Source organism: Siniperca chuatsi, linkage group LG20 (genome assembly GCF_020085105.1).
Source record: "Siniperca chuatsi isolate FFG_IHB_CAS linkage group LG20, ASM2008510v1, whole genome shotgun sequence".
Lineage (NCBI taxonomy): Eukaryota > Metazoa > Chordata > Actinopteri > Centrarchiformes > Sinipercidae > Siniperca > Siniperca chuatsi.
The window spans coordinates 11582899-11606724 of record NC_058061.1 but is presented as its reverse complement, the minus strand read 5'-3'; the positions used below and the strand labels follow the sequence as shown (position 1 = coordinate 11606724).

At 38.4% G+C, this 23826-nt stretch overlaps 1 protein-coding gene across 4 annotated transcripts; it reads left to right on the top strand.

The window, feature by feature from the left end:
* The first annotated feature begins 584 nt into the window (after nucleotides 1–584).
* Nucleotides 585–22642, top strand: LOC122867196 (breast cancer type 1 susceptibility protein homolog). Of its 4 annotated transcripts, none has more exons than XM_044177657.1 (21): nucleotides 585–718; nucleotides 1710–1799; nucleotides 1919–1972; nucleotides 2077–2157; nucleotides 2256–2344; nucleotides 2432–2468; nucleotides 2549–2679; nucleotides 2871–5651; nucleotides 5865–5938; nucleotides 6905–7040; nucleotides 7629–7686; nucleotides 10609–10712; nucleotides 11156–11358; nucleotides 11445–11532; nucleotides 12983–13060; nucleotides 13223–13263; nucleotides 14323–14406; nucleotides 17390–17447; nucleotides 19636–19709; nucleotides 20528–20591; nucleotides 22369–22642. In XM_044177657.1, the coding sequence occupies exons 1-21, from the start codon at nucleotides 624–626 to the stop codon at nucleotides 22461–22463; spliced, it is 4515 nt and encodes a 1504-aa protein (XP_044033592.1). In that variant the 5' UTR covers nucleotides 585–623; the 3' UTR covers nucleotides 22464–22642. The 4 variants fall into 4 exon arrangements, with proteins under 4 accessions (XP_044033592.1, XP_044033591.1, XP_044033594.1 ...); XM_044177656.1 differs by having other exon boundaries at nucleotides 11153–11358; XM_044177658.1 differs by having other exon boundaries at nucleotides 641–705; nucleotides 11153–11358.
* The last annotated feature ends 1184 nt before the right edge of the window (nucleotides 22643–23826 follow it).

Below are 23826 nucleotides of genomic sequence, written 5' to 3'. Positions count from 1 at the left end.
ACATTTTTATCATACTTTATCCATAGACTGTATAAAAGAAGACTTAATCACAACCTTTAGATAGGTCAAAAATTTTGATAGCTGTTGCATAAAGATTGTGACTCTATTATCCCCAGATATTAGATACAGAGACAGTAATTTTGAAAGCTGTGATGGTAAAGACTGTAGTGTATGTCTGTCTGTAGAGCACTAACACTTCACAACAGTATTCAGCACTTTGGTCTTTTTTATGTTGTCGATCCTCTAGTGTCACAGAATCTGACATCTCACAAATTTCAGTACACCAAAGTCACAGCTATAAATTTGTATTAAAATTATGTGACCCTATAAATGTGCTATAAATGGCACAGGACAACTTACTGAAAGACAAAACACTATTGGAGTGCAATATTTCACAGACTTTCAAAGCCTGAACTGTTCTTCTATCTATTTTAAACTCTTCTCTTTGCCTCTTTGTTTATTTATTTAGCTCTATCCCTACTCAGCTTACCCTTAAACATGTTACTTCAGGGGAAAAAAAGAAAAACCAAAACAACAGAAAGGACGTGTGAAAATACATTTGGAACAGTAGTGTGAAGGATGTAGTTCACGCTCCGGACCAGCAGGCGGCGCGGTGACATTAGATGCTGCCGTTAAACATGAGTAGAAGAAGACGAGTTGCGGGAAAACTGAAGCGGATGATTCCTGTGTTGATAACCGCAAACTGTAAGAAAAAAAGGTACCTTTGGAAATATTTATTTATCTTTACAATTTGCCAGTGGCGTTTCAAAAACTGTGATCTACTCTTTGAGTCACATATTGTTCTGCCGACGTTTTCTCGGCGATTGCCTCAGTCTCAGAAGTCAGAAAGTCAGGAGTGCTAGGTTAGCTGTGTAAGTTAACCCCCCAAATCAAATCATATTAGCTAGCCAACATGATGTTTAATTAGCTGCCAACTTAAGCCACTGACACCGTATATGACCACTAAACTGTGTTTTATAATGTTACAATATACTTATCGAACATTGCCACTGAGTGTTAATTCTGACTGATCTCATTGTAATATAATGCTTCGTCACATGTTTTCTGTCTTTTTTTTAGATAACACATTATAGCAAGATAACTATACACTCTATATGTACAGTAGATGTGACATGACCAAAGTACACACCATTGTCATAACTTTACTGCAGCAGTTTGTCATAATCACAGACAAGGTTAGACCGAGTAGTTCACCATTCAGTCAACAATAGGACATTTCAAAAGCCATGCAAGCAACTATATAACCATAACAAAAATACCTTCGTCCAATATCGATCTATATATTTCAGTATCTGTTCAGGTGTGCCGTGCGTGATAATGGAAAGTGTCACTACAGTTGTAATTTTCAGATGTCGTTCTATTTTAGACATTTGGGATAAATCTGGAAGAGTAAATATTTAGTTTTGTTAATTTAGATTGTGTATCACAATTCACAATACACACTAAAAGTCAAACTGAAGTTAATATTCTAACTATGGATGACAAACAATTGATGAATATTTTCTATGTTTACACACTGTATCCATGCTGCTACATTTCCCATCACTGAATTAAGTTGTGTTTAAGGATGGCATCAAATACCAACTCTACCAGTAACACGCTCACTGTGTAGTTTTGTCTAATATTGGCAGTTAGTTTTGAAAGCAGTATATTGTTTACAGCCTCTGTGTGTGCTCTATTTTTTGTAGCTTTTTAAAAATCACCATGAAACCCCCAAAGGCCACAGATGTCAAAAAGGGGATTTCAGTCCTTTGGGAGACTCTGCAGTGTCCCATATGGTGAGTGTCATTCTGACCAAGAAGTTAAATACGCAAAATTTACTGCATCTACACTATTTTTGGTGAATTATTAGAGTTTGTCGCTTGTTTACTTACTTCATACTTTCCTTCACCTGTAGCTTGGATTTAATGACTGCACCTGTATCTACTAAGTGTGACCATCAGTTTTGCAAGTAAGTAATGTTTGATTACTCCCCATTTTGTTAAAGGAACTGATATTGTAGTAATTCATTTACATGCACTCACAAACAGTGTGTGTGTTTTTCTTTTTCACCAGATTTTGTATAATGAAACTTTTGGACAACACCAAACAAAACAGGGCTAACTGTCCAGTGTGTAAAGCCAAGATAACCAAAAGGTTGGACAGAATCAATAAGATGACAAGATGAGACTGATTTGTTAATTTTTTAATACTTTCATTACCATAACAAGTGTGGGTTTTTTTTACTCATACAGGAGCTTGCAGGAGAGCCCTGGGTTTCAGAGACTTGTAGTAGGATTGCAGGACATGATACAGGCATATGAACATGACACTGGCACAAACTGTAAGGCTGCATCACAGACATCTTAAAATTAGTTTGTAAAATTAACTTACATTACATTATCTAATAACATTACTTTTATGTTTTCAGACTTAACTGGAATGTCCCAGCAAAAAGGACAATCAGGGTAAGAAATTTGAACATTAACATTTAACTTGTCTGTATAAAATGCTAATTTATTCACACCTTGTGTTTTCCTCTACCCAGATTCACAGATACTGAAGCTACTAAACATCGTCATGATGTGTCATCTGGAGATACACCCGGGACTGACTGTGACGACATGGAAAATGTCGACAATAATGGTCTTCCAAGGTCTCACTCCTCAACTATAGCAGGTAAGATCTTCACTATGGTGGTGCATCTTTTCACCTTAAATTAATTGCCAGATTTGCTTTTACTTAAATGCTACTGAATGCAGTGGTAAATGGCACTAGAGGTAATGGTTGATGGTTACACATTATTCATTTTGAAAGTGTATTGTCTTCCAAAAGGTTAATTATTTGTCATTTCCCCATTCCATTTTTAGCCCAGAATGGATTTGCAAGACTTATGGGGCTTGAAGACACAAGTCCGTTGACGACAGAAAATGAAGGCCTGGACAGTGGCCTTGGGGATGCCCCACCAACTTCTGATAAGAAAATGCACAGCCCTACAGATAATTTGGATCCACTGGAAACAGAAATGTCAGAAGTTGTGGAAAAGGCAACATCAACACACAAAACTAGGGACAAAATGAGATTACCCAAATCGGAGAAAGCCTCCCTTCATCCATCATTAATTCCAGACGAGACCGAAAACCAACCTTTAAGAAAGTCCTCAAGGAAGAAGCCGGAAAAGGATTTGGAGCCTGACAAGATTTTTAACCAGAAACAGAAGAAAAGTCTAGAGAAAGTCGCAGAGTGGCTCATGAAAGTTCCAACTGAAGGAAGTCTCGAGTTAGAGAAACCCAACGAAGACACCGATGACTCTGACAGCTGTTCTTCCACTTCAACAATAGATGTCAAGCAACTCACTAGTGATCTGAATCCTAGGAGAGAAGATCGTGCTAAAGCACTTGAAGAGCAGGTGTTTGGGGCCGTCTACAAACGGGAGCGAAGAGGGAACAAGACCATCTCTCCTCCACTTAATGTTTTTGTTGAACCACCAACAACTAAAGAAACACAAACACCTGAAACAGTTTCCAAAAGAAGGAAGAAAAACACTCTCACTTCTGCTGATTTTGTAAAGAAATCCAGCTCTGTAGATAAAAATGAAAGTGACATGGAGGAAGAGCAACAATTGATAGAAGTAAACGACACCAGCCGGGACATTTTTAAAGAAGCAGAACAGATTGAGGTCATGGAGGAAAATGATATAGACAAATATGGGGAAGAGTTGAACAACTTTCCAGAAAGTGACAAGAATAATGGCAAAGATGAGGTTCCCTGTCCTGTGTCTGATATTGGACAACAGCAACCAGAAAGAAAGTCAAAGAAAAGGACGCATAACACTTTGCAGCAGGTTGACAGTGATTTGCAAGAGCAAGCTAAAGCAAAGTCAGAAAGTACTGAGCAAAAGATAACTGACAAGAGGAAAGGTAAAAATAAAAGGTCAGAAAAAGGCAAGCCTGCTAGAGTGCCGAAACCTCTTGTTTTGGTTGGAGTTCAAAATGGAGAAACCAGTCCTAAGACTAGACTAAGGTCAGAAGAAGTTCAAGTTCATATTGAGAATTACCCTAGCAGCGAAGACCAAGAAATCCCTGTCACGAGGAGCAACAGGAGAAGTAGAAGACTTCAACTCTTCGCTGAGGAAGTCCAGGAAGGTCACAAGAAAGCAAACTTGAAAGTCAATATACCTGAAAAAGACAGCAATGTTGCAGAGCAATCTGAAGATGCTAAAGGTGGATCACTGGATAATACGGCATCACCTAAGCATGGAAACATGACAAAGGTGGCTGAAAGAAACGGATGTATTTATGATCAAGATTTGGGAGGAATAGATAACATGGAGTCTGGTGTCAGGACATCTTATTTGAGACCAACAGAATATGCTGAAGAGTCCATTGCTGAAGTGCCAAATGCTGAAACTTTGTCTGAAGCTGGTGCCATTTGTTATGTCCCTGTGGTCCCAAGCTCTGCGAGTCCAACTGAAGCAGCTGTAGTAGATGCAACCCTTGAAAGTGACAATCCAAAGAATCATTTCCCAAACAGTGTTCAGTTGGAAACCTCCGCTTGCGAGACTAAATGTGCTGGAATAGAAAACGAGGAGGATAAGAACGACAGCGAGCTGGACACAGAGCAACTGCTCTGGAGCTTCAAAGCCACTAAAAGGAAATCTTTCCATCTTGGTGGTCCAAATGTGAAAAGGAGCCGTAGTCTAGACCAAGAAAATGTGCAGGTTGCTGAAGCAGAGGCGAACCAGTGTGTTTGTTCTGGTGTTGAATCTGCAAAAAATCTGATATATACAAAGAGATCTGAAATCACCAACCAAGAGGCATTAAGAGAGAATGAAAACTCATCTTGTAGTGATTTTATCTCCCCTACTAACTCACCTGTCCTGACAAGAAAAACAGTTGTTGAGAAACCAGATCAAGTGGTGGTAGAAGCCTCGATCCCTGATAGCAGTTGTTCAGGTCAGGACAGCGCTGGTGAGAACTGTATCTCCAGGAATAGTGTTAGTAGTGCCCTTACTCCTAATAAAGTGTCAAAGCGTGAAAGAGAAAGTCCTCATCTTTCTGTTGTGCCTCAGGTAGTAGATTCTGGGCTCTGCTTCACAGCCATTGAACATGAGGCACTAAATGAACCCTCAACATATTCTCAAATTACAGAGAATCGGCTTGATTGTACCATGAGGGATGCTGGCAAAGTGGAGGAGATAACAGACAGCAGTTCAACCGCCAGTGGAAAACATCCCGGCAACACCGCTGAACAATTTTTAAACGCAGAGTACTCTTTAACTCCTGATGGCCTTGGAATACCAGTTGTACAAACTGTTCGCGAAGCAAAGTCGTACAGCAGTGGTAGTGGAGAGCTCAGCGTCCATTCCTCCATCAAGAGCATGCCCAGGAAGAGGACGAGGGCCCAGAGGCTCGACTCTTCATCTGAGTCAGATTGCAGCGGAGAGGGATTACCAACTTTGAATCAAATTTTCGGAACATCAGCCCCTCCCTCTGCTGTGACCCAGGATCAGGGAGACTCCAGTGAAGCTAACAGATGTGAGGGTGTTACAGCTGATGGGGCAGAAAGGTTGAGCCGTCCGCCTGCATGTCCCAGCCCTGACTGTGTCAATTCCAGCCAAGCGTCTGTGGACTTGTTTGGCACGCCAGAATGTAAGATGATTCCCAGTAACTGAAATTGTTTTTTTGTTTTTTTAAGGCTTCAATTTAGGTTTGTAGCCTGCTAAGATTAAGCAGTACAATAACTCTTCTCTTTTGTTACTAATCTGCCAAAGATGTGCTTGCTCTGTTGTTTCCCACTGTGAGGGGGGGCCCTCATTCTCAAGCATTTAGACACAAAGCAATTTGATTATTTCCTCCCTGCAGGTGATGTCCCAGTAAATGACATTGGCGTTTCCATGGAATCATCACAATTTTCAAGTGAAGTCCTTGTTACACAGGTAAATATGATTACAATTGCTGTTTTTTATACATAGCTGTATAAATACTCCCTATGTTTTATAATTCAGTGTATGAACAACCTTTGATTCTTGACAAAGTGACTAGATTTCCCTTTCTCAAGTCTTTCTATCTGCTTGTTCAGCATTACCTGGTTGCACTGTGCTAACTGTGATGCACTGTCACGTTACGCCCCAGAGGGGGCACCACTCTTTCCCAAACCAAACTGTCAGCTGCTGGATGACAGACTACCTCGCTCAGTAAAAAATGTCCCCCTCAGCAGCTTTCTAAATTGCATTTCATTTATGTTAGAGGAAATGCCGCCTAGGAGATGATTCTTGTTTTCTACCTCATCCATCTTCCAGCGCTCTCACTTTTATCTGTCGACTGTATTTGACTGGGAGTTAAAGTTTCACGCCCTGGGGTTTAGAAAGGTCCCAGGATTACACACATCTGAGAATACAGAAGTTTGGTATTACTGTGCTGCGTGTTTGTGTGTCTGTGTACATAATCAATGCACTTAAACTCAAAGGATGAAATTCAAAGTATTAGTCCAGTGAAGCATTGCAACACACTCACTTTTACACCAATGAACTCTGTTCTTCCAAACCAGCACCAGTTGAAAAAGCTGTCACTTATATAATCACTTTCTCGCTCTCTTATTTTGCCATGTATTCTCCTCACTAAGTGCTGTCTGGCTGCAAAAGCACCTATTCCCTTCCAATAATGACTAACTGGCTCTAACTGAGTGTGGGTCCCTCCTCACTGATTGACAGTTATTATTGTTTTCATACGTCAGTATGACAACAAATGTGTAGCCCATATGTGTCCCTTTTTATTTTAATTTTTTTAGTAAATGGTGCATTGCAGCTTTCCTTTTCCTCTTATTCCCTCCCCCCTGTATTTTATTAAAGTGTATGACTCATTGTGATTATAAGATGTGTCTACTTTGTTTTCTCCTCTTTCAGCAAAAGATAGAAATGCAGAAGGAGCTGGTGAGGTTGGAGAAGCTGATGGCTCTGGTGTCCGAGGTGCTTCATGAGAAAGAAGAAAGTCCTGCAAAAGAAGTCCCCTCAAAAACAAACCAGAGCAGTAAAACCACAGGTGAGCAGATAAGAAATGTAAAACGTTTTCTTCAGAGCTGACACAAATAGTCGATTAACTGATTAGTAGATGATTGTTTACACCAAAATTCACTGGTTCCAGCCTCTCTAAGGTGAATATTTGCAGATTTTATTAGTTTTCTATTATATAATATCTGAAGGGCTTTGAACTGTTGGTTGGACAAAACAAGCAATTTGAACATGTCACCTTGGGCTCTAGAAAATTATGATGTGCATTTATTTACTATTTTTTGACATTTAATGGACAAAAAAGTTAATCCATGAATTGAGGAAGATAATCTGCAGATGAATCGATAATGGAAATAGTCATTAATTGCAGCTCTATTTTTTTAATGCTGCAATACCAGGCTGAAATAATGTGGTGTTGAAAATGAAAGTTTACCCAGTGTTCCAATTTTTAATATAAAGTGCCGATCAAAGCAAATATACTCGATTACTACCTTTTTCTTCTTTTCTAAGGAACATATCATATCTCAATGACCCCAGACTGAAGTCTTTCTTTTTAGTGTAAGCTCATGTATTAGCTTGAAGAAAGTATTGAGAGCTGATGATTGTTTTGTGTCCCCAGGCCCAGACGCTCACAGACCCCTCCCATGTGACCAGGACACAGGCCAAGGTTCAGACCAGTAAGTAAAGCTTTTAGTATTACTGCACAGAAATGCCTATTTCATTTTTACTCTCTCCTGATAGGATTTCCCTGATCTAACATGCAAAAAAACTATGTATATATAGTGAAAGCAAATAAATGACATAACCATCAAGTAACATCTTTTCCTGTATTTATTTATTGTCATTATTTATTTATTTATTATTATGGTAAATTAGTAATGTATACTATGAATTGCAACATTTTTGAAGGAAAGAATTGTTTGACTATGAATACATTTTGAATAGGTGATAAATAACACTGAAAAATAGTTAAAAATTAAACATAAAAAACCCATCAACACAATATTATTAGCAAGAAAAAAGTATAAAAATAGTACATACATTGGTACTTGTGTGTGTTTTATTTTAGTTTAATTGCTTATTGGAAAAACAAAAATGTCTTACTGAAACAACAGACAACCACAGTCAAACTATCAATAAACGCTGCCTGTCTGACGTGAAAACATGAAAGCTTGCCTCCCAACATGAAGTCATTGTTTGCCATACACAGGAAATGATTAGATGATTCTCAGGAATTTGACAGTTTGAAACCGGTTCTACATGGTAACTGTCTTCATTTCTACAGAGAGGATGTTCTTGAGGTTGGCAAGATTCAAGATTCAATACTTTATTGTCCATTAATGTAGGCAATAATGGAAATTTGTCTTTTGCTGGTGCATGGCACAAGTAGAGATACGATACAGTACATATAGGAGCATCAAAGTGCACATAAAAAGACAACGGGGTGTATGTGGTAAAATGTATTATAATTTTAATTGAATTTCTCTTTATTCATCCATCTGATAATTTGGTCATTGAAAATGATGAAGATTTGTCAACGTGCGACTTTTGATCTTTCTGGTCCCATCATGGGCATCAATTTGTATTTGTGGTAATTGTCAGTGCCTACAAAGTACATGTAAAGCAACAGTTGGAAATTCTGGGAAATAATCTTCTTCACTTTCTGGCAGACAGTTAAATATGAAGCTACAGCCAGCAGCCGGTTAGTTTAGCTTAGCATAAAGACTGGAAACAGGGGGAAACAGCTAACCTGGCTAGTAGAAAGTTTGTCTTGTTTTTTGTTTTTTTGTTTTTGTTTTTGTCACTTAGGCCAGTTAACCAATCTATTGTGACAGTCCTCAATAACAAATGTAATGAAATAATATCTGCCTCAGCGTGTTGTATTTCTCTCCTCGGAGGGTTGTATACATTGTAAATACATTTTAAATGGAGCTATATTTCAAAACCACCATATTAAGCAGAACAGTAACTGGAGCAAGTGGCATGTAATTGGTCTCTTTCGGTCTTTGACTGAAGGAGAAAGTTAGCGAGTGTCTGTGTGTGTTTGTGTGTGTGTGTGTGTGTGTGTGTGTGTGTTGCTATTCTTTTTCTCAGAGGGTGATGCATCTCAAGAGGACAGGCGGATAATCTCACTAATGAACCCAGAATCTGCTTATGCTGTGGAGAATAAAAAAGTCATTACTGACTGCTTCTTATGTCATTTAGAGCACTTAGAGGGAAACTTGTGTTGCCACAGTAATTTATCTCTCCCGCTTGACTGCTTCCCTCCCAACCTCTTGCCTTGCAGGGTTCTAAGTGCTGTCCTCCAGGCAAGAGAGAGGGAGAACACAGAAGACCTTAGCTATACAAGTTCTGAATTAAGAAGCATACACTCTATGAGTGCACTGGTGAAATTGGAAAGAGTGGTTGGCACTGAAGTATATGACGAGTTTTCAATGAGCCATTATCACTTTGGTGCAGGTAATTGAAATGGAGGCTTGCTGCCAGTTGTCAGTATTTTTTTAACCCAAAAGAAAACAAGTGAAGAGAACTTCCAAAATATTATTCATATGAGTTCTAAAATAGCTTGTACTCTACTTATAACGAAGGACATGAGTAATTGGATTTCTGACAATACCAACATTTACGTCATCCCACCTAATACAACTGTACAGTGCAATCAGAGAGTGTTAGGACAATGTTGTGCTTTTCATGATTTTGGCTCTATTCCAGCATATTTCACTTGAAATGAAACAATGACTATGAGTTAAAAAAGCTGCTATTCTGCAGGATAATAACCCTAAACATACAGACAACACAACCCAAGTTGTGTTTTTTTTTTTTTTTTTTTTTTTTTTTTTATTGCCAAGCAGTACAATATTCTTGATTGGCTAGAATAAAAGTGATCATGTGTTTCACTCACTGAAGATGAGAGTGAAGGCTCCTGAAATAAGTAACAAGTGAGTATGGCTGCAGTACATAACAGCATCACCGGGAAAGATACCAACATCTGCCGATGTTTGTGGATCAGAGACTTTATATAAATATTGACTTTATTTAAGTATATGTTGACTTGACTTTCTGTCCCCTAAAAGTAGGAGGATGTATAAAAAGGGATATGATTTCTACATTGTTCATCTAATATGGATGCAAACACCTTCAAATTAAAGCTGAGAGTCAGCACTTTAACCATATAGTGATGGTTTTATTTAAAATTTTATGGGCTGGGCCAACACAACAGGAGTGTGTCACCGTCCTAATATTTTCTGACTGCACTGTATCCAGTTCATATATGTGTGACAGCTCACGATTAAGTAACCTATACCCTTTTGTTGTGTTGTATATTGTTCTGTGTAATATCATTAAGAGAGGAGTGTTCAATCTGTTGAGGCAGGAATGTTTGGATGGGATTTGGTCAGACTTCCTTCATCTCAAGCATGAACCACCTGCAAATGCAAATACACAAATTATCAGCAATCGATCAAGCTCAATATTCATAAATATAAAAATGCCTGGGTGATCAGGTCAGGACATCCCTGCAGTCGCTACCATCTACACCATGTTGTCTCATTTTTCCTTCAGTGTTCTACCAAAGTTAAAGTTACACATCTCTTTTGCAGGAAAGCTGTTCCAGAAGCAGAACGAGAGCCCAGCACAAGGACATCTGATGGCAAGGGGGTCACCCAGCCCAGTGTGTCAAAGCATGGCAGCATTGCAGAGATGGGTAAGGCTGCTGGTGTAGTGTTGGAAAAAATGTGACACATGCTGGAAAATTTAACAAGTGTAACTGTTTTTCTATGAAAGACTAAACGCATTTCAATCTTCCAGAAGCACATGAGCAGAAAGAAACATTGTTTTTAATTTAATTTAATTTTTTTTCTTCATAATCTGATGATTCCACACTTTTCCACTAGGATTCTCTGAGTACAGATATGAAGGTCTATATGGCAACTGGCTCAATGCTTCTCAAATTGTCTTTAGTATGGCAGCAAGGATTGGTTTGAGTTCATCAGAGTTCAAGTGGTTTGTCTGATACATGGTAGCCTGACTGTGTGGTTAATGAAGGTTAAGCTCTGTGACAGAAAAAAATGTGTTTGCATGTTTCTAAAGAGAATTGGGTCGGATGACTCTTTCTTTTTATTTGTTTTCTCTCTCTCTCTTCACCAGTGCAGCGCTCCACACGCATAGCAAACAGTGTAACTGGCACCGGAGCCTCCAAGACACTTAGGTCAAGTTCAGCAGCCAAAACATTAAATAACAATGGTTCACCATCAGATGGACAAGAAGACAAAGAAAATAACAATCCTCCGAGAGAGAGAAGTAAAGCTAAGATGGTGCTAGTGTCATCTGGATTAAGCCCCAATGAACAGGTACACATTCACCCATTCAATCAATGAATGGGTTTATTTAGCGCCATTGTAGGATACATTAACCGATCAGATGTTGTCTCCTATAGATAATGGTGAAAAAGTTTGCCAAGCGAGTTGGTGCCTGTGTGGTTTCCCAGGTGACGCCAGAGGTGACCCATATCATAATGCACACAGGTGAGTATGCTCTCATGTAGGCAGTGTGAGAATATAACACTGTTCTTTTAGTTTAGACTGTAACTGTCATAAGTGTTGAATTGATCCACTGGACTTTAATTAATGGTTGATACACAGTAAAGCAATTAACTTGGCTATTGAAAATTCCACTTTAAATCTCCCAAGGTCCTGTTTTTAAATATTTTCTTGAGCAGGAACATTTGCATATCCAGAAGTACATTTTCTTTTTACATGTAGTTACAGCTTGTTTTTTTAAAGCGCTCCTTAGAGATAAGCTCTCTGTTTCTGTCCCACCCACTCACTCTCTCCTCCATTCATTCGCTTGTTGCTAATTACCCTCTCTGATAGATTATTTTTAATTTCAGAGCTCGCTGTCTCCAAAGCACCACATTAAATGTCACTGTTTAAGAAGCCTTTTTTTTTTTTTTTTTTACGGCAGCTGTTTCCCGGGTAACCAAAAACTTGGAACACCGGGCCTCTTGATCTTTTGTGGTTAAAGGTTGGAAAGGAGCAGGAGGTGTCCCATTCTAACCATTAGCAGAAAATAATAATCATTTGAAATTAATTTATGTTTGAGGTGCATCAATAACGTGCACTTGAGTCTTGCCTGGAATACAAATCAATAGATAATTAATATATTTCATGAAGGAAGAATAACCCCTGACCCTGCTTGATCAACCATGGTTTGTGTCTGTGAAGCTATTCACTGTTTCAGTAATCATTCCTAAACGGTTTGGTGCCTGTTGAACTGTTCATTCATTTTGGCTGGTGAAAATGCTGTTATTCAAAAACCTATTCCTACACAAAAGTACATTCTTGATGTTCTTTCTATTCATCCGTCTTATAATATGGTAATTGAAAATGATGGATATTTTTCAACGTGCAACTTTTGGTCTTTCTGGTCCTATCATGGGCATCAATTTTATATTTGTGGTAATTGTCAGTGGCTGCAAAGTACAAGTAACTTTAAACCACTGTATCACTGTAAAGGTTGTTGGTGTGGAAGAGCATATAGTGCTGTACAACGCCTTAACACCAGAATTTACCTAAATAAATCAAAACTTAAGTAGCATAAATGATAACATGGTTAAAAAAAAAAGTAATTTCTGGGAAGAAATTGCATCACATTACATCACATTAAAGCTTTCAGCATTGTCTCTAAGAGCAAACAGGTATTCTTTTCTACGCATATTGTTTGTATCTGTATACTACAGTATGTGTTCATTCTGGAAAAAAACTTAATATTTCCTAAAACTAAGACATATGCTAAACAAGGATTGACCTCAAGGTTGTCAACCTCACAAACTAACTCAGTATCTGTAATAGGAACCATTATACCTCATTTATAACACTCAAATTAAAGGCTTCAAACCAAGGTGTGTTTATGTGCGTACACATACTACTTGCACATCTTTTCACACATCTCTGTTTCTTCTCTGTTCTCTGCCAGATGAACAACTGGTATGTGAGCGCACGCTGAAGTACTTCCTTGGCATTGCAGGCAGGAAGTGGGTGGTGAGCTTCCAGTGTAAGTCCTGACTCGCTTTTATCGTCAAGCTCCATCACTGATGAGCTTATGGAGGGATAGACTGAAATACAAGGAGTGTTACATAATACAGTAGCCACCAGAATAGTGTTTGTGCTTCTGACAATAAGCTCATACGTTTTTGTTCTTATTTCCTCTCCGCAGGGATTTCAGAGTGCTTCAAACAAAAGAAACTCTTAGATGAGGTATACTTGCCGGTGATTTCCTGTTACATCTCTGTATGTCTCGATGTTGAATTAAGGCTGCCTGATGAATCTCCCCATGTGGTTCTCTGTGATACCTCATAAATTATTTGTCATCCATTTGCTTTAGCAATCCCTGCATCTGGTTCTGTGCTATGCAAGTATAATCCTTTGCCAGGCTTTGTTTATTATCCCCATTAATTTAAAACTATTTCTCCGTCATCCAGGCCAATTTATAAGCATTTTTATGCATCATATAGTGTATATAGAGATGGACTCCATACAATTATAAGATGAACTCTGTCAAACTGAAGGATGTTCAGTGTACTCTTATTCTTCTTGTATTTGACCCTTAAAATAAATCAGATAATATTAGCTGTCTGTCAACGTTCAATCAGTCCTTTTGTCAGATGAATAATTGCTTAACTTAATAGTAACAGGAAAGGTTTTATACCACTGTGATTGAGGTTCACGTACTTAAAGGTAGAATATGCAGGATTTTCCTTAAAAAAAAAAAAAAACAGTGTAGAGACACATACAAATATAATCCCTCTCAATCAACACTTGACCCACTAGAAGTGTGTGGTGGTGTCTGTATCTGCAGAGACACTGCCCTATGTCTGTATTTTCTTAGTTTCTTCTTAGTTTGCTGTGTTTGGGACGTTTCGGGACGTTTCTGGGCGTCAACCTTTGGTCAGTGGTGTGTAGCTCCAGCCAATGACAGCGTGTAGGCTGTGAGGTTGGGACCATGAAGTTGGGACTCGTAACATATCGAGCTGCTGGCTCCTTCCCACAGCATTGTGCGGAGGTGGGGATGATTGTATTTGTGCTGTAAAATGTAACTGCCGTGAAACAATCAGAAAATAAGGTTTTATTTCTCTGATTCACTGCTCTGTCTCTTTCAGTCATACTCTGTGTCTCTCTCTCTCTGAGCTGAGGAGGAGGGGACAACCATGGGGACAACATTGAATGCGTTTACTGACCTCACGAAAAAATCCTACATACTCTGCCTTTAATGTACATATGCGGAAGTAGTTTTTCCTTCTTTTTTCCCCCCAACAGAATCTCTTTGAAGTGAGAGGTGACGTGGTGAATGGGCCCAATCACCAGGGCCCCATGAGAGCTCGTACCACTGAAGACAATAACGTGAGTCCCTTACACAATGAACAGGATGGCTATTATACAGAGTTTATTTGATCTAAATAGTCTCAAAAGGTAAAAGCTAAAGTCGGTGAACTCCCCAAGGAATTTAACAGCGGCTATTTTCTTTCACTTGCAGCTATAATGTTTTATTTCTCGTTTATTTCTTTACAGTACTTGATACTTGCAAATTAAAATAACATTTCTAAAAATGTGTTTTCCCTGTTGCCAGCTAGCCGTACAACTTGTGAGTTAAATTTTAGCTCCAAGATTTTACCTTACAAGCCCCTGAAAATTTTGTTTGATAAATTTAAATTATTTATAAATATCTTAAGTATTTCTCTACAACATTAAATATTCATGACTAAATTAGCAACAATCCTAGTGTAAGTTCAGAAAAAATCATGTATTTATTAACTGTTTAAATCTGCCTCATCAGGACTGTGTGGGTGTGGTTTGATCAGATTTGATTGACGGTAGCCTGGAAAGCAAAGCAAACAGCCCCCCAAGTGTCATCACATTTGATTCAAATGTTGCTAAACTCTGATTGGTCAACCGAAGTACATGACATCCGCTTTGTCCAAATGAGCCCTGCCCACTTCAAACCAGTGAGAGTTTCTCAGACAAAAACACATATACAGATATCTCTCATGTAAAATAACCAAAACTGTGGCAGAAAATGTTGCATTCATGTATTTGGTACATGGTTTACTGTTTCTCCAAACTACAAGAAAATGTTTGTTTGGAAAACATTCATTTCAAGCATTTGTTCCAGCTTTGTTACAGATTTAGCTACTAGCTCTTTACCGTCTGCTGTCACTCCCCAGGCAGGTAAACACAATCAGATGTAGAAAGAGTTCATGTTCGTGTCTGGGTAAAGAGCTGTCATTTTTTTTACAGCCGACTTGTAATGATGTCTGGAACGGGCTAATTCATCCTTGGTGCGGCTAGACCACAATGAGCCAAGAAAAAAATGCAAGGCAAGGTTAGCCATGGAGTCTGATGGGAGAGATGGCTGTTGTCTTAGCTAAGTGGCAGTAAAATTTGTTAAAAATCAGATTACAAAAACTAAGTTAACCTGTTTGCAGCTACCGCATTAGAAAATATGAAAACTACTGCAACAAGAAAAGTTCACCTGTCCTGTAGGCAGATGATATACTTGGTCTATAAGAAAAGGACATTAAAAGTAATTATTTTAATGATAATTTGGGGCATTTTTCCTTTTGTTAGACAGGACAGTAGAGAGTGACAGGAGATTGATATGCATCAAAGGTTTCTCACCAGAATCGAACCAGGGACAGTGCAGTTACATGGTTTGCTTCTTAGGCCACAGGACTACGAGGATGCTCCCATTAAAGAGTAATTTAACAGTTGGTGAAGCAAACTTAAAGTAATGCTGTCAGCCACAAACAGAGCAGTACATACAGTATCTAGACAAGAAGGCCCTCTTTTTCTCACAATATAAATGCATTTAAGCTGCATGCTTTCAACTTAATTCACCCTTTGGCCCACAAAGGCCTTTATCAGAACATCAGTCCATTCTACCAGATTATCAACACACTATATACTGTAGATTATAGATCTGGTAGAGAGTCAGCCAATCACTCAGGCCTAAAACATATCAACAGTCATCCAGTTCCTAAAGAACTGACTGATTAAAAACCGGTTGAAAAACACTCATCACAAAAGCCTTTCAGGGAAAGAAAAAAAAAACACAAATCAACACATTAACTGTGGCCACCTCTATTGTTTGTGAAGGTACATTGTCTGACCACAAAGAATAGTCTGATTCTGTGGAGAAAATCAAATAAAGTGTCCTAGTAACAAACAGCACTTGAACCTGTTTCTTCCTATTGCACCAGTCTCTTAGCTCAGGCCCTGCTGTAAAAAGCTAATTGTAATTTTCCTCTTGGTGTAAGGCCAGCAGGACTGGTTCTGTTGCCACTGAGGGGGAAAATTAGAAATGGCTAGATGTCATGTTGGCCGTATCGCTGCCTTTGAAGAACCTCTGCTAATTGAATTAGCTAGTAATTTCAGGCTTTTTAAGTGATTTCAACACAGTGCCAGCACTTTGATGGAGCACGACAGATTGTCCTGTTCATACTCACTTTCTGTCAAATGCACCACTGTGACAAACAGACTAACAGATGAAATGAAGAGCCAGGACTCGGGAGTCTGTCACCAGAATGTTGATGCCCAGGAAATCAGTCGAAGAAACTCTGAGTGTGTGTGTGTGTGTGTGTGTGTGTGTAGGGTTTGCATGTTATCACATCACACACTTTAATACCTCCTGAAGGACATTAAGTGTTGTCTAAATTAAAAATCTGTAACAGAAACACTTTTCATCTCACCAAGCACCTCTGGCTAATGATCATTATGGACGGCCACAGAGGTGTGAGAAATTAGTATTTCTCTCTCCAGCAGCTTGGACATTTATCTTCCAAACACTTCCATCCAGCCACACACTGTATATGAGACTGTGATGTGAGCTGCACATTTCCTTTCTCCTCCTCATAGTTACCATGGTTCAAGGAAACAATTTTACATTCCCATTTCAAGTAAGCTTATTGACCCTGAGTGCAATAAAACAATGTGTCCCTGGTGTCGGGGGTGGGTCATTTTTCTTTGCGTGCTTAAAGCGCGATATTACCTCTGTGAAGGTGGCTCTGTTTGCTCTTTTCTGTTCGACTCATCCCTGAATTTACAGTTTTACAGTGAAAAATGAACAAGGTCTTGAGGTTTTTTTTAACACAAAGGGGAATACATGTTATAAATTGCGAGATGTGCTTGGTGAAGTGTTTCAGCTCTCAGAAACATACTCAGCTGTATTGTTACTGTATTGTTACAGTATTATTTAACATTGTCCGAAGGTTAAATCCACTGAATAAATGTCCTCTTTTTCTTGACTATAGAAATTTTGCAGGACATTTTGCAGACTTTTCACAGTAGATTATTTTATCCTTACTTTGTATCTTCTTTTTCTCTTTAGTTGCTCATGAAGGGTTACAAGATCTGCTTCCAGGGGCCTTTTACAGACATGACTACAGGTAAATCACATCAACATGTCATGTTCAAGTAGAGCTCCAGAAAAATTGTTTTCTTTGTACTATATGGGACCAAGGGCTGAAATGTAACATGCAAAGTAGATCAGGGAATTACTGAGAAATCTTAATACAACTTATCGGTATTAAGATTTGTGTCAATGTTATGTCAGATCAGTTAGAGTGAAACAATTATAGCATCTATACCTATACACTGACGCTCTCTCTCTCTCTCTCTTTAGCACCATCTTGTAGAGCCCGGCCAATACAAGTTTAGAGGCTGATATTATTGACATTTGAGAGTTTCGTTAATTAAATTTGGTTATAAAAGAAATTGTTTGACATTTAGGGAAATACGCTTATTTACGTTCTTGCTGAGAGTTAGATGAGAAGATTCAAGTCTTGCCGTCAACATGAGGTTGCCAAGCAACCAGTGGAGAGTCCAGGAAGTCACTGTGCCCAGCTAAGAAATAGTTCCAGCACACAATGTAAAACCACAACTTGTCGTTTTTACACTCGGATTTTGTACGGATTAAACAAACTAGGTATAACGTGTTAAAAAGTGAGCTTTAGAGGTGCTGGTAGATGGACTTTGTTACCTTTGGACAGAGCCAGGCTAGCTGTTTCCCCCTGTTTCCAGTCTTCATGCTAAGCTAAGCTTACCGGCTGCTGGCTGTAGCTTCATATTTAGTGAGTGGTATCGATCTTCGTCTGTTCGTATTGTTACTTATCAGTCAACTTGCTGGTCAGGTTCTACTATCTAATTCATGAAAAAATGGGTTTATTAAGAACATTACATTTTCACAGAACTACTTTTCCCAAAAACCTACAGTCCACTTTGCAAATGCTTTGCGATGCTCTTACATTGTATAGTATAGATACTGATCTCATAAACAGTTTTCATCTTTACATGTTAAAGGTTAAATCCACTGAATAAATGTCCTCTTTTGCTTGACTATAGAAATTTTGCAGGACATTTTGCAGACTTTTCACAGTAGATTGTTTTTATCCTGACTTTGTATCTTCTTTTTCTCTCCTAAATGTTTAGCAGAGACATTTCATGCAGTGAGTTGAGTCAGTGAAGTCAGTTTTTCTAGTTTTTTCTTTGTTTCAATTATCTGCCAGCACATGGCATATGTTATTTGTTGAGCTCTGTAAGCAACAACACTGAGATGTCTAGGGATGTGTGAGAAATGCAGACTTTTGACAAGGTGATGAGTAACTTGCAAATATAAAAAGTGGTTAAAGTGGAAATGAGTTCAGTCCTGGCCAAAGTGCTTTTGCTTTTCTCATCTTCTAAAATTGGTGTTAATACCCAGGTCTTACAGTTTCTGCACTAGCCTAGTTTGTGAACTTTGGTCCTAATGATTGAAACTGTTTATGACATCCAAGTTCAAGGTAGAGAGGAGTTTGGTTGCCCTTCACACCACATACTTTTTTTGCTTTACCCTTCCAACATGAATTAATTGACAGATAGATCATGGGTGAAGGTCTCGGGGGGCACATTGCTTATAAATCCACAAGGCAGCATTCTTTGGTTTCCTTCTTCCTGGAGCTCTTAAAGTGCTTCTGCAGCATCCTCCCGCTGCCTGCTGGATCGATGAAGCTTTGCTAATGGGTCGACATCCGCTAGCTAGCGTGAGGAGTTTAAAGACTTTCTTTTACATGGCACAAACACAGAGAATAGAGTCTGTTTTCTTCAGCCCAGCGGGATTTCATCCATTATTTAATTGCTCATGCTTGTGTATATTAAATGATGAGGTTATCTACAGCATATACTGCAAATTGAATGAGGTTTTCCTGACACTGAGTGTTCTCATGTTAAAGGCAACAAACAAGGGAAGCTGTTTTTTTTTTTTAAGGCGTGTTTGGTGTCTGATATGAAATGTTGAAATATGAACAGATGTTTCCTAAACCAAGTTAAATGTGTGTTGAGTATGATACACATATTGATTTGAGTGGAGAATTAAGTATTGACCTGTTTCCCATCCCTCCGATCAAAGGAAGTCTGAGCTTGAAATGAGTCTGCACAGTATCCCTTTGGGGTTAAAGGGGTGAAAGTGGAGAGAATTACATTAAGGTGTGACCAAGGATACTTTATCAAACACAGTTTCCCCAAAACAGTCAACATTTACAGTCAACTTTTTGTGTGTGTGTGTGTGTGTGTGTGTGTGTGTGTGTGTGTGTGTTGTAGATGAAATGGAGTGGATGGTGGAGCTCTGTGGAGCAGTTATAGTCAAAGATCCACTTCTTTTCAACAGTAAACAGGTAAGAGTGTCTAACCTCTCCCACTTGAAAAAATAATAAACTAGGGGGAAAAAGTCAGTTATTTTGTATACATGTATACACATTCAGAAATAATTTCTATCACCACCACAAAACTGACATTCTCATCAGCCTCAAGTGTACTTTGTGTGTAGTGCTAATTTGCAAATGTTAGCATGCTAACACGCTAAACTAAGATGGTGAACATAGTGAACATTATACCTGCTCAACAGTGTTAGCATTGTCTTTGTGAGCATGGTAGCATGCCGACGTTAGCATTCAGCTCAAAGTATAGCCTCACAGAGCCGCTAGCATGGCTGTAAACTCTTAGACTTGTTCCCTTTTTACAGTATATAATGTTTTAATGATTCCAGTTCACTTAAGATTCCTATGACAAGCAAATTTAAGCAAACTATTACCTGCAGGGACTATGTGGCAGTCAGTAAAGTGCATGCCTCCCCCACTGAACAATGCTTTGACTCATAAAGCTGCAGCCTCCTTAACAGTTAATGTCTATTATTTGTCTCCTGGGTTTGATTTTATTTTTGAAAATGGCACATGAATGCAGTAAATGTCAAATTATAAATGAAAGAAATTGACTAATGCTGAAAATCCCCAGATCCAATAACCACCACAGCATAATCAACAATTCTAAAGCCAGCAAGTTTCAGCCAAGATACTTTATTTTGCTAATAGATAATCTGACAGGCAGGAGTGGAAATATAATTTCCTTCCAATTTTGCTGACTATAAGTATCTTCTACTTATTGCTAATTTTTTAAATTCTAAATTAGACATAATTTCTATCTTTTTGTTACACAGAAGTCCCATCAGCTGGTCATTGTACAGCCTGGATCAGAGTCGTCGTCATCGTCCACATACAGCTGTGAGTCTTATCTGAAAATAAAACGTCATTTTCACTTGCTACTTTTATAACACTTTCAGTCTTGTAGTTATTCTCACTCTCTCATTCTCTCACACACACACATACAGAGTTCATGAAGAGAAATTAGACTGACAGCAGCAGTGGGAGCTGATTACATAATTCATACCTGGTTTTGCCTGGGGGTTCGAGCCTCACACAAGCATAGACCTGTGGATAGTCAGAGAGGAAATGTGTGTAATGGATAATATGCCAATAGATATTAATATTATGATGTAGGACTACATTTCATTGGTTATTGTTAAATCTTGATATAACATAATTGGAAGAAGAATAATGGACAAAAATGATTTCAATGAGACAAAATGAGAGTTCCTGCCACCAAGTATATTGTTTTCCTGTATTAGGACACTTGAAAAGGCATCAACACTTACCAAAGAAACCACAGAGATGCTATTTTTAATTAATTTAAGGCAAATAATTGAGGCACTAAGGAAGATTTTTTGAAGACTGCCTGCATAACCTAGCTAGAGTGTTTAAGTATTCCTCTTAAGAGAAGGTATGCAAACTAGACCACTATGTTAGCTAGTTTGTTCCAACCTTTGAAAAGTTATTTTCTAATTGTTGTACTGTTTTCTGGCATGAAACAAACATTTAACCAAAGATTTGTCATGATATCGTGACTAAAAAAAGAATGCTCTGGAAAAGAGCGTGGATTTTAACAGCAGCTAACATGTTACCTATCCCAGCTAGCCAATGCTAGCCAGCCAGCATTGTCAGGCTGTCTTTATTAGCTTGTATCTGCTAATGCCTGATCAACTCTTCTCTCTTAGAAAAGAACAAGAAATCTAACATGTTTTATTGTGATTTAGAAAAGTGGTTGACAACACCATTTTTTGAATCGCTTGACAGAATTTGAGATGGGTGAACCTATTCAGAGGTTTAGCTCCAGGGTAGCATTAAAATTATTCATTTTTCTAGACAGTTCTCACTCACTAAAATAAAAAAATCTTTCTCTATTTGTCATCATATTCACATTATTAATTATTTATTAATTTTAGAACTGGTGTTTGTTAAAAGACCCTATGAAAACACTATGCTCATCCTCTTAGTCCTCTTTTTTCATTCTGGCTGGTGTGCATGACTGTGCACCTGTCTGTCCATTAGTACATGGATTTGAATGCATTTGTGCCTGTGTGAGGACCATTTGGAGGTTGACAGAACGGTGAAATGGCAGACGCTGCCAGCCAAAATGAGGCAGGTTCCCAACAAGAGCGAGGGGAGTGACTTGCCAAGAAAACAAGTGTGAAGGAAGTTAGGCAGCAAAGAAATGGCCAAGAGAAAATGTCAGATTGGAGTGCGGGGGAAATGTCAAAACAAGTTGGCCACAGAAGAAAGAGGCTGCCATCGCACAAGGAGAGCTGACAGTTTGAAACCAAAAGGGAGCAAGTGGCTCTGAGTCCTTCCTTCTCCTGGCATCCTAATTTGCACTGCTGCATATTTAATGCAGCTTTTCCTCCTCCACGGCCTCTGGCACTCATTACCATGGATGTATACATCCATGCTCATAGCCCAAGTAATCGAGTAAACACATATCTGATTAATATTTGTATTACTATTACTGATATTGATAGAATGTTGAGTTGGCAGTCTGAGAAAGTTAAAAAACAGTAGCTGCTTTACGTTAAGATGACTTCCAAATATTATGGATATACTGTACATACATATGATTTTGTCATTTGTAGACTTATTAAAAACAAAACTATTATCTGCTCTACAGGTCTCTCTAGACAAGCTACAGTTGTGACACGTGGTTGGCTGTTGGATACTGTGGCAACCTACACTCTCCAAAACTTCAACAAGTACACAACATGAGTAACCAAGTGCATTAAACCCACAGCCACGCATTGTCGTCTCATGGCCCATTTTACAACTTCTTTTTTTAAATGTCCAATGCTGTAATTAAACTGTTATCCATCTGATTTGTTGATAAGGTTAAAACTTTTTGGATTGTGTGTGCATGACGTGATGTATATAAAGTTTAATCAACAGAAGATGCTTGAATTGAGTCTTTTCTTCCTTTTGTTCATTTTATTGCACAGGAATTAGTACACACAAACAACTATTGCTGCCCACAATAAATAAATAAATATATATATATATATATATAACAACATAATGAAACACTCATAGTGCCTAGCTACTGATCTCACACACATATTAAACACCAAACAATAATTTTTTTCAGGTGGAAAAAAATAAACTAACATCTCCGTAAAGTACAGAAATCCAGTATGTAAGCCTGTAATCCTCTAAATACTACAGACATGATGCAAAATGGTGAGATAACAATTCATCAGGTACTTAATCATGGACATAATATCTATGAGTGTCTTTAAGAGGATATGTCTGAGGTAAGCTGCCTTTAAGACCAAGTTATATAATGTTATAATAAACTTACGGTAGAAAAACGTACAATGGACCCTCTCATCATGCTCAGTATAATCTTTGAGGATTTCAGGAAGAACCATTTACAGTATTAGTACTTGATGTCTCATACCAGATCTAATGTATTTTAATAAGCTCTTGTCATCCCTGTTCTCCAATGTTCCCACTGCTGTGTCATTGTGCTGCGACTTGTTTGAAAATCCGTGGTGTGCCTGCTTTCTGGTCAGAGTGGAAATCTTGTTGCTTTCCTGAACATGGCCTGTATGTAGCAACATGTTCTGCACACAGTTTTCTTGAATTATTGAACAGCCATTGTGGGAATAAAATGAGAGAGAAGAGATTTACAGGAATGGGCAAAATGTGGGCGCAAAAACGACCCCTCTGTGTGTACAGTCTACAGTGTGTGTGTGCAGTGGTTTGTAGATAAAAAGTCTGACAGGTAAAATCTAATACGTTTTCTACTTCTTCATTTTTCTTCTTGGTAAAATAAATTGAAATCATTCTTCCCAAATAAAATGTGATGGTGTTGAAGTTAGGGCTGCAAATTGATTGATGATTATTTTTATTATTCATTAATCGTTTGGTTAATAAAATGTCAACAAAAAGGTGAAAAACAATCTCCCTGAAGCCCAGCACGATGTCTTCAATGTGTTTGTTTTATCCTGCCAACACCCTAAAACCCAAAGATATTCAGTTTTATATCACATACAATAAAGAAAATATTTGTAAAATTTGTGTGAAAAGTAGACTGATTTTCAAAATAGCTATCCATTTTCTGTCGATTGACTAA

Coding starts and splice junctions, on each gene's coding strand:
- LOC122867196 (XM_044177656.1), top strand. CDS start 624: ATGCTGCCGTTAAACATGAGTAGAAGAAGACGAGTTGCGGGAAAACTG. Junction 1,973..2,076: donor TGTGACCATCAGTTTTGCAA/GTAAGTAATGTT, acceptor CTTTTTCACCAG/ATTTTGTATAATGAAACTTT. Junction 2,345..2,431: donor ACATGACACTGGCACAAACT/GTAAGGCTGCAT, acceptor TTATGTTTTCAG/ACTTAACTGGAATGTCCCAG.